Below are 11,050 nucleotides of genomic sequence, written 5' to 3' on the forward strand. Positions count from 1 at the left end.
TGAACAGTTTACAGGAATGAATGCAACTGTTGTGAGTATTATCGATGGTAGAAGGAGACATGTGTGGCTGTCTTGGTGCTCAGTCTCACTTGAACCATTTCTGGTCTTGATGGTCAATGGGACAACTGACTTGATGCTTAATACTCAGTTTTACAGTTATGCTGTCCAAGATCTATTAATTGCTGTCCATAATTCCAGTCTGGTTTTGGTCAAACTGAAAAAGGAAAAAGTCAAGTCTTAAAATTTGTCGATCTTCCAATCATGGACAATACTGAATGCTCAAGAATACATACAAATGTCAAGATTCTTGATTCACACATTTGCGGACGAGCCACAACAATGACGGGAATGTGTTATGGAGATTCTGGTAAATTTTATATGAATTTAGGAATTTATTTAAATAAGACTAGGTTTAGGAACTGACCTGTCTTATGGTATGTATGGTTTAGAGTCGAGTTGGCAGTTCTATCGGGTACTGAACTGCAAAAGTCCACAATGGTTACTCAACTGGAGATCGATTTCGATTCCGATTTCGGTTCCGATTTTGGTTCCAATTTCGGTTCCAATTTTGGTTCCGATTTCGGTTCCGATTTCGGTTCCGATTTTGGTTCCGATTTCGGTTCCGATTTCAGTTCCGATTTCATGTCCGATTTCGGTTTCGATTTTTGTTCCGATTTTGGTTCAGATTTCGGTTCCGATTTTGGTTCCAATTTAGGTTCCGAAATCAAAGAATCTCTTGCCTAAGTCTGAATCTAGACCTTGGTCTTGGTTCCGATCCTTGTCATAGTCTCAGCCTCCAAATCTTGCCGGAACCAAGACTTCGAGAAGCCTTAATTTTCACTTAATGTCCACAGGTGGTCCATATACTGTTGAGAAGAACTTCAAAAGGATCCTCGTTGGAATCGTATCGTTTGGTACAACAGATTGTGATAATGGATATCCAGATGTATTTACGAGAGTTTCAAGTTATGTTGATTGGATCGAGGAAGTCATGAATAAGTCATCAAAAATTTTTGAAAAATACATGATTATTATTATGATACAAATTATTACTGTGGTTTTGATGTAAAATAATAAACTTGAGTTGCTTACGTGACGGACGTCATTGTGGCTGGATTTAAAATGAATTCACCACTAACAAGGAATCACGCCGGTCTAGTGTCGGATTAATGGTCGATTAACCGATTTGTGGTATTTAGATTAATTCTTCCCCACCTGTCCAGTTTTGCAACTTCCACCCACATCTCATTTCCTATCTTTTAAGCTTTAGGTAGTTCGTGAACGTTTTCATACGTAAGCGTGGATTAGCAGGGGTTAGTCAGCATTAGACCTAACTAAAGGTGTCTTCTATGAGAGGTCATGGAACACAATGGATCCATGATGGATGCTTACTTACTTCACTTATCATACAGATCAGTCATGATCCATGACTTCCAACAGGAGTCGCCTAAAGCTGGTGGCTTCCACTTGCCAATTTCCGATACCAAGCAAAGTGAATAATCAAGTAAAATTGGAAGCAATCCATTCTGAATGTCCCGAGCATCTGAATCAATCCTAGCGGACGAAGAGACCGACTTTAGGTACCTTAGTGGTCTTTCCGTACCACAAAGGCATGCTCTTTGCCTATTTGAGATAATTTACAAGTTTTATATATTTCGAACTCCACTCAACCACAATCCTGACTACATCCATGCTTGTTGTTATGATCGTTTAGATAATTCTACGAATTTAATTATTCGGGGTATCATACTCATGCGTTGTGCTGATTTTTTGAATGTTTACGAACTTATATTGTAGTTAAATGTTGTTTATTTAGAGAAACACAAGTAATAGCTTTAAATATTCTCGAAATTACTGTAAAAATTAGAATTTCCACTCAATAAATTAAAGACAGTTCAAGCTTAATAGCTGCAATCATGACAGAAGAGCATGAATTAGATTTTCAACCCGACGATGAGATGAATATTGCTGTAAAAATAATATTCATAATGTTGGAAGTAATAATTGCCATTTTTGCTGTAATCGGTAATTCAGCTGTAATTATCGCTTTTGTAAAGGAACCAAAATTGAGACGACAAACAAATTATTACATAATTTCACTTGTCGGTGCTGACTTTCTGGTTGGAGCTATTGGAATTCCGTTTGGAATATTAGTTGTGAGTATTTTGGGGTTAATTGAGGTCTCTTGGGGCAATCCTGATAGGACATGTCGGTGACATGTAGTTGATATAAAATCCGGCATCAGGTAGACATGACTCAGGCATGGTGCTGTAATTGGTAGGAACTCGACGGTGTAGTTCTGGCAAATTGGAATCGGTCATCATGCCAGAGTCAAACCGACTTTGGTGCCGGATTTTGGACCAATTTTCTGACTTGACCTATTCAGCCACAACAGTCAACAGTCAATAATATATAAAATTTTATGAATTTTTGACAGCCATTCACCGACTTACCATTTAGCGGCGTGTCCTTTTGTACAACACGAATATCAATCCTGATTGCATGCTGCAATATATCAATTATAAGCTTAGTGGTCATATCCATCAAGCGGTACATCATTTTGGTGAGTTCTTCCTGAATATTGTCAATTTTTCATAACACTCATGCTTAACTTGTTCCTTTATAGTCATCAAATACACCTCAAAGCAACAATATTTCAACTCAAATTGTCTTTAGAGACATCGGACTTTGCTGGATTGCTGGAATCGTGATGGGATTCATACCAATGGTAGCACATCAAGAGCCAATCAAAAAGTCATGTCAACTTAATGACGTACTTGGTAATTGTTTCGTTGTGGTCAGATTTTTATTGTTAATTGTGCTTCCTGCATGCATTTTGAGCTTCATCTACTTTAAGGTTTATCAAATTATTAGGAATCAGGTGAGATATGTAGTCGTTCTGTCTCTTGTGTCTCTTGTGTCTCTTGTGTCTTTTGTGTCTTTTGTGTCCCTATTGCTCCTTTTGTCCCTTCAGTCCCTCATCATAATATGTCTCAATTCCTTAATCAATCTCTTTCAATCCGTAGATACAAAGTGAACTATCCCTTAAAGGACGTGGATGTAACCAACAGAAGCTTATGAAGCGAGAAGTCAGGATAACTCGAATAATATCACTAATTGTCCTCATCTTTATGATTTCATGGATTCCAGTTCATATAATTTACGTCCTTCCAGTCATAACAGGAACATGTTTTAGTAAAAATGTTTTGGCATTTGCTGTTAATTTTGCACATTTAAATTCAGCAATTAATCCGTTCCTTTATGCTTATCATATGAAAGACATCAGACATGCCATTATTAGGAGATTTGCTGTAAGCACTTCTGTACCGAATTCAGATCCACAAACCTAGAAAAAAATGTTGTTTTTTTAAGTTAGACTCATGGATGTTGAGTCAGACAGAAGGGTTAGACTCATTTGTTATTGTTATTGTTAGATTCATGAGTAATTTATGGAATATAAAAATTGATAAACTTGTTGTTATAAACTTGTATTTATGGTATTATTAATCATTATGTATAACTTGTTAATGGTTGCTGCTGGTTGCAAGGGAAATATGCTTTGGAATGGACAATTGCAGCCCTTCCAGGCAGAGCAAATGATTTAATTGTACAGAAATGCTACTATGGTACCTAAAAGCGGTCTCTTTGTCTTTTAGGGTAGACGACATTCAATAAGCATTAACTGTCAGTTCTATACGAATAGCAGCAGTTGGCTAATTGACTCAAAATCCGGCACCAATTCAGCATGACCGGCATAACTCTACTAAGGGTTCCTGATGCCTATACCGTGACTATCTTGGAATTCTCGAAAATTTGTCGAGAATGAGACTTAGAAACCTTAAACTCTAACATGGTGCTGGATTGGAACCCACTGTGGCAACATGTCACAGTTATACCGGTCTGTGGTCAGCATAAAGGCATAATTGATTAGGGCAGTAGTGAACAAACTTTATTGCGCCACGGCACACAGGTTACTCACCACGGGTTTGGGGTTTTCTAGTGCTTAAAATTCGCATAAAACAGTCTGAACAAGCCTCAACCAAAGTTCACTTGACTTAAAGACTTGCCTGCATAATCCCCCAAAACTGAATCCTCCATAGCCTGCCTTATTCAGCTTTATTCTATTACTTCTTATTCCCTCAAAAACACATCCAACTACACTCCTGTTCAATACCAAAAAACACACTAATCTATCTATTATGCAAGATTACAGCAATCATCATTTGATAAATTCTGTCTGAGAATTCAGCCGATTTTTCCTCACTCATTAATGACTCATTGCATGATTATTGATTGTAAATTGATGATTAGGGTGTGTACTCAATAGTCCAATGACTCTCAACTATCACGTGTATTTTGTGATTCTATGGTATGCACATTATATTGAGTAATCGGAATCTACTGCCAATTGCTGATACCAAGTGCATCACCAACTCTATAGACAGCAGATGGATGAGATGTTCCATTCGGAAGTGCATCTGGAGCATGAAAACATGCTATTTGCCTGCTATGGCATCCTATCTTGGTGTAAAATCCACATTTTAGAATGACTTCCATGCACAAAATGCTGCCAACAATGACTTAATCATTGTCATAGGTCAGGCATCACAAATACACATTCTTATCGCCTTCTCACTTCCTAACTTCCATTATTTTATTTACAATTTTTATTAATAATTCCAAATCATCAACCCAATTTGAGCAATAACAATAAATACAACATTAATTACAATTGTCTTCGGCGAGGCATTCATGACGGAATCAATCCATTTGACAAAACTTGTTACTCTTGTAAATCCAGCTGGATATCCTTTTTGACAGCCTTTTTGTGCTCCAAATGACACGACACCAACTATCGTTGTTACACCGTTGATTTGTACTGTAAATGGACCACCTGAATCACCGCTGCAGGAACTAGCGGAAGCTGTTGTTGCACCACATATGTTTGAGTCTGTAACAGCATCTTTGACGTAAAATGAGGCACAATATGTATTTGTTATGATTGGTAAAACGACATATTTTAATTGTTCGGATGTAAAGTTGTGTGAGTCTGAGTATCGACCGAATCCTGACTGAAAAAGTGGAAAGGGAAATGAGAATTAAGTTAGGTACGATATTAGATGAGTGGGTGGGATGTGATGCAGTGTCTGTCAATGATGCAAGGCAGTGGTGGGCAACCTGCGTGTCACGGCACACTAGTGTCCATTTTACTAGACCTAACAGTGATCCCATAACAGCAGTGACTCCAAAAATCATGATTTTCAGCATCACAGCATCCACTGTCCCATTCCACCCCTTAATTCCCTCAATTCAACTTACCACAGTTCCATCATATCCAACAAATTTGTCCGACGTGTTGTTCCACGGCAATCTAACAATTCCAATGTTTGGATCATTTTTAGGAATGGCAACAGGCAGTCGAATCAACGCAATATCATTATTTAAGTTTTCATCATTATAGGTCTTATAAACAAAGACATTATTTTTGATGTCTGTTACATTTTGTCGATATGAATAAATTGGTAAATTAACATTATTATGTCCGCCAATGACTATGATGTACGAGTAGGTTCCGTAGACGCAATGGGCTGCCTGAAATGAAATGGGAAATTAGTTTTGTTAAATTGGGATTATTTGGAAGTTAGCACGGAAGGCAGAAGAACGAAGATGACCGAAGACGATCAAAGACCGAAGACGATCAAAGACCGAAGACGATCAAAGACCGAAGATGATCAAAGACCGAAGACGATCAAAGACCGAAGACGATCAAAGACCGAAGACGATCAAAGACCGAAGACGATCAAAGACCGAAGATGATCAAAGACCGAAGACGATCAAAGACCGAAGACGGTTAAAGACCGAAGACGACCGAAGACAGCCGAAGGTGACCGAAGACCGAAGACGACCGAAGACCGAAGACTGAAGACGAGCTTAGACGACTAGAGATCGAAGACCTGGGGAGTCTTGTTCTGGTTCTCAACATTTCTTATTAAGTTCCAAGATCATTTTGCTAAGATCCACGCCTATTAATTTGCTATGACACTTACCGTCAACACCCATGTCTCATTAATCAGTGATCCACCACACAGCCAACCTAAAAATGATTAATAATCATATAAAAAAAAATAGTTTTATGCAGGCATAAAATTGTTATCAATCGCGTCACATTTTCATATTCATTTCCTTATTTATGACTCTTTTAATTAGATTATGTCATTGTAGCTCAACATATTAGATTGAGGATTGAACAAGAGCTTGAAGTCGAGTCGACTTTTGTATGGAGAAGTCGACTTCAAGCTATGGACTGAAGATTGAGACTTTTGGCAATGTCTAGCAAATGCTCAACCATTTAAGTCACTAAATGCCATACCAGCACTTGAAAATTGCTCATTCTAAGCAATTTCACAGCAAATATCATGAATCAAGACCTTGATAAGCGTCAAGTACTTCAGAAATTGCAATTTTTTCAATATATAGCCACAAAATCCCCAATTTTCCCCTCCATATTCACCTGAATTTCCCCTCTGAATCACATAAAGCGTCACTTGATGTGGAATTTGACCTCGCGTAGCATTATTTCCACCAACAATGAACGGAACTTTGCCTGATGTCTCATCAGGTGCTTTATTGAGTTTACGTAAAACTTCTTGTCTGTGTGGCTGCTCATTTACATCCCTAAAGTGTGAAAAGTCAGACACATCGATGACTTCCGATCCAGCAATTGAAATTGCAACCAAAATCAGGAACGAAATTTTTTTCAACATTTTGCCTGCCTGCTGTCACAATTGAAACTAAAATTGCTTGACTTTAGAAAATCCACAATTACAATATATATTGAGCATTAAACTACGATAACGATTAAATGACTGATAAAGTTTGGACTTATCAATTGACTTGACGGTGTTGAGGAACGTTTAAAGTTTATTTTTTTACGTACGTTGTAGTGTGTGATTCACAGTTCTGTTTATGCTGTGTAAATTCGAGTATAAATGGCTGTGGATATTTATTGAACGATATAAAGTTTTTAATCTGATAAGGAAGCCAATGGTTCAGAGAATTACACTTAAACCACTTTATTTCGTTATTACTTTATATATATCAGTAATTGAGGGTAATTGGCAAATGCCGGGAAGGAAATTGAAGTGTCAATTTACCTTTTTATGAGTGGTTGTATCTGATTTGCAACGTAAACTGCCAGGTGAGCCACTGTGTTGCATCAATGTTGTATTTTCTTGCAATATATTCATGTTACCTTCATTTATAAAGCTTCTGGCTCTACTAATTTACTTCTACACTTCTATTGCCAATTTAAATTGCACAATACAGTTAATCGATCTGAAATTTGGGACACAAAGCTGAGATTCTAGTGTGGTGCCGGATTTGAATCAAACTTAAGCCGAATTCGATACCAAGACAGAGTCAAAATACTTATGATCTTGATCATATAGCTAGACAATAACCAGACAATTCATCTTGTTGTCTTCTATTTAAACATACTTACTCTTAATTTAAAATTGAGAATTTTGAGGAAGAATGACGGATGTCTCTCACAACCACTTGACTGTCAAGTAGGTTGAACGTCTGATTTTCTCCCCATATTTTCGAATGGCACATTGCAGCATATTTCATACTTTGGAGTAAATCATGCGTTAAAATGCTTATAGACACCAATTTGTCATTATGATACCATGCAAGGGTCATAAATTCATATGAAAATCGAACAATTTTTTTCAATCTACTCTAATATAAAGGCACGTCGACTGAATGCCATTGAATTAAGGACTAAACTTTTATGGAAGACCTTACTCTAGTAGAGACACCTGTTTGATCTATTGGAGTCCGGACTTCTATAGTCCTGCCAAATATAATTTGAGAATTGATATCATCAGCATAGCAGCATAGGATTGTTCTAGTACTCAGTGTTGAAACATTCTAAATTCAGTAAGTAGCTTACTTGTTTTACGATCAATGACAAATTGCGATATTGATACACAAAAGTTCACACAAATTGTCAAAACAATTCCTAATCCTATAAATGTACTTATAGGCTGTTCACTTATAACGTAACGATCTTGAAAGGGAAGGAGGGGAAGCTTGAGTCTTTATTAAGACATAAACGTAGTAAATTTGCTACAGATGAGGGCGGGGTCTATAAAAAAAATCGATTTATTTGCGTGTTCCTAAATAAGTGAATGACTCCTTATCATCGCACGTTTTCTAAAAATTCCTTATCATCAACATCTAATTCCTCATAATTGCCTAAATTTGTGCGATAACCATTCTTATCACCATTCGAAGATTATCATAAAAGTATAAAACCGCATCGATTTCGAGCGAAAAACTTTAGTTGACATTGACTCAGTTCCGTAGCCAAAAAAAATGAAGACATTTACAATATTTTGCCTAGTTTTATCATCAATTGGAGGTAAATAGCTCAAAATCTTATCAGCAAATTAATCTTTTAATTCCAATTTTTTCAAAAAAAATTCAGTCTTATCGTCTCCATTTGATGGAAATTCCTCACAATGGACTTTGGACCAACAAAATGTGGAAATTGATCAGCAATTCAATCCACTTACAGACATTGTTTATCATTTATTTACAAGACAAAATCCAACAGAATCACAAAGAATTACAACAAATACAATTTTTGCATCAAATTGGAACTCCGCAAATGATGTCCGATTCCTCATCCACGGACATAATTCAGACGTTAATTCCTTATTCAGCACACTTATTAGAAATCAACTTTTAGCTAATGCTGATCATAATGTTGTTGTTGTTGACTGGAGTGTCGGTTCCAATACAAGACTTTATTCAACAGCTAGAAATCGCGTTGGTACAGCTGGTGTTGCTGTTGCCAACTTTATTGATGACTTGAGTCGTGTTGGAGTTTTGGATCTGTCAAGAACACACATTATTGGACATAATCTTGGTGCACATGTTGCTGGTAATGCTGGAAAGAATGTGATGAGAGGAAGGATACAGGCTATATTTGGATTGGATCCTGCAGGTAAGGGAGAAAGGTTGAGTTGACTTTAGGATGTTGTTTTAGTTACTCGGAAGGCATATAGCATAGAAATGGCTGAAAATCCAGTTCCAGGTCAACTTGACACTGGTCCTAAGCCAAATTTGATCAAATCCGGCTTCAGACCAGAGTCAGGTTGACCTGAGACCGAAATATGGGCTTCGGTTCCATTTCTACGTCACTTAATTTCAATGTTAGTGCTTATTATAGCTGCAACAACTCCTGGAAGGCATATGACATAGAAATGGACACTAATTCAACTCCTGCCCAACATAGCCTTAGTTCCAGATCAAATTTGATCAAATCCGTCATCAGGGTAGCGTCAAGTTGACCAGAGACCAGATTTTCGGATTTAGTTCCATTTCTAAGCCGTATGCTTTCTGGAAAAGTGCTTGTTATACTCCTGGAAGGCATTTGACGTAGAAAAAGTGCAATATCCCCTATCAGACCAGAGTCACACCATCCAGACACCTAATTTCCAACATTTCTTGATCGTATGCATTCCAGAACCACTAACACAACACTTAAACCCCATATTAATTGACCATCCAACCCATACATCGACTTAACCCTTTTAAAACCCTCATTAATCCCCAATTTATTCCCCCTCAAATCTAGGTGGCTCATTCAGCTCATCAGACACTGATCGTCTTGCATTCACCGACGCTGTCTACACAGAAGCAATTCACACAAATGCCGGCGGTAATGGCTTTGCCGAACCAATCACAACTGCATCATTCTATCCAAATTGGGGTGCATCACAGCCTGGATGTGGTGTTGATGTGTCTGGAAATTGTGCACATGAACGATCAATTTTGTTGTATGCTGAGTCAATATCAAGTAATAGATTTGTAGCTAGAAAGTGTTCTGGATATCAACAGATTACTGGTAGAAATTGTCCTGGAATTGGATCAGGTGTTATGGGTGGCGATGTGTCGAAGGCTCTTAATGGTGTGTTTTATTTGGCGACCAATTCAGTGTCTCCATTTGCACAGAATTGAATGGATTGAGGGGAATTTTTGGATGAATTTTGGATTAAATTTTGTAATAAATAAATGGAATTTTTGGTAATTTTGGAAATTTTGTTGTTTATTTGGTTGCTTACGTAGCTGGCTGTAGACCTCACTACCCCTCTAGCCCTGAATACCCTCTTGTATACCTGAATTGCCTGAAATGTCTGAATCTAGCTTTATCATTGACTATTGCTTCATTGTCTCTATGAACAACATCCGAATAGCACAAGTCGGTTAATCGATCCAAAATCCAACGTCAGACCAGCCTGACTCTGACTTGACATGGTCCCAAATTCTCCCAGAGTCACCCCACTCCCATGCTCCTCAGTATAGCCTTCAACTAACACTAAACCTGATTATAGTGCAAAAATTTTTTATCAAATTATTTTAACGTTATCTATCCAAAAATCTGAGTATTTCCCAATTTTCTTATCCACAAGAAAAAAAGTAACGACAAAAAAATACAAAATTTCCAGAATTTTTTCAACCAATTACGTCTAACATCCGCAAGATAAGAAATTTATAATACCATACCATGGGTATCCACTTAAGATTTTATCAATGAAAAAAATAAAATAAAGGAATTATGGGTTTGATTGTTATATTGTCAGAGTTGGGATCCAGTTGAGATCTAGATGCCTAACATATTGAACCATGTCTATTAGGTCTGCTTAAGTGTATCCGAATAGCTCAAAATGGTTGATCGATCAAGAATCCGGACTCAGAAAAGCGCAACTCAGACATGATGTCGAATTCGGTCTACCCAACATGATGTGACTTCAGGTTGATGTCGGATTCATTTAAAATCCGGCATGGAACCATATCAAAGTCACGCGGGCCTTATACCAGCTTTGAAATAGATTATCCGACTTTTTCTTCACGGTTTAGTCACTAACTTGTCAGAATGATAAATAAAGGTTAGATTTTCAGTGGCGTAGTCATGGCATGGGCTTTAAACAGGATTCGTCCAACAGCTTCCGGTTGTAAAGCCAGTCCAAGGCTGCAATCC

The 11,050-nt window shown here is 37.5% G+C and overlaps 2 protein-coding genes across 2 annotated transcripts; one reads left to right on the forward strand and one right to left on the reverse strand.

Moving 5' to 3' along the window:
• Positions 1-4,635: 4,635 nt before the first annotated feature.
• Positions 4,636-6,774, reverse strand: LOC139088645 (brachyurin-like). Its single transcript, XM_070637901.1, has 4 exons — positions 6,512-6,774; positions 6,048-6,094; positions 5,320-5,592; positions 4,636-5,072 (listed from the first exon to the last, which is right to left on the reverse strand). The coding sequence occupies exons 1-4, from the start codon at positions 6,762-6,764 to the stop codon at positions 4,671-4,673; spliced, it is 975 nt and encodes a 324-aa protein (XP_070494002.1). The 5' UTR covers positions 6,765-6,774; the 3' UTR covers positions 4,636-4,670.
• A 1,553-nt stretch (positions 6,775-8,327) lies between these two features.
• On the forward strand, positions 8,328-10,108 carry LOC139088638 (lipase member I-like). The gene is made up of 3 exons (XM_070637892.1): positions 8,328-8,425; positions 8,492-9,013; positions 9,647-10,108. Exons 1-3 carry the CDS (start codon positions 8,380-8,382, stop codon positions 10,027-10,029), a joined length of 951 nt encoding a protein of 316 aa, XP_070493993.1. The 5' UTR covers positions 8,328-8,379; the 3' UTR covers positions 10,030-10,108.
• Positions 10,109-11,050: the final 942 nt, after the last annotated feature.

Source organism: Chironomus tepperi, unplaced genomic scaffold (genome assembly GCF_022539635.2).
Source record: "Chironomus tepperi strain 1889 unplaced genomic scaffold, CSIRO-AGI_Ctep_v1 contig_168, whole genome shotgun sequence".
Lineage (NCBI taxonomy): Eukaryota > Metazoa > Arthropoda > Insecta > Diptera > Chironomidae > Chironomus > Chironomus tepperi.

Coding starts and splice junctions, on each gene's coding strand:
- LOC139088638 (XM_070637892.1), top strand. CDS start 8,380: ATGAAGACATTTACAATATTTTGCCTAGTTTTATCATCAATTGGAG. Junction 8,426..8,491: donor AGTTTTATCATCAATTGGAG/GTAAATAGCTCA, acceptor AAAAAAATTCAG/TCTTATCGTCTCCATTTGAT. Junction 9,014..9,646: donor ATTTGGATTGGATCCTGCAG/GTAAGGGAGAAA, acceptor CCTCAAATCTAG/GTGGCTCATTCAGCTCATCA.
- LOC139088645 (XM_070637901.1), bottom strand. CDS start 6,764: ATGTTGAAAAAAATTTCGTTCCTGATTTTGGTTGCAATTTCAATTGCT. Junction 5,593..6,047: donor ATGAGACATGGGTGTTGACG/GTAAGTGTCATA, acceptor ATTTCATTTCAG/GCAGCCCATTGCGTCTACGG. Junction 5,073..5,319: donor TTGGATATGATGGAACTGTG/GTAAGTTGAATT, acceptor CCACTTTTTCAG/TCAGGATTCGGTCGATACTC.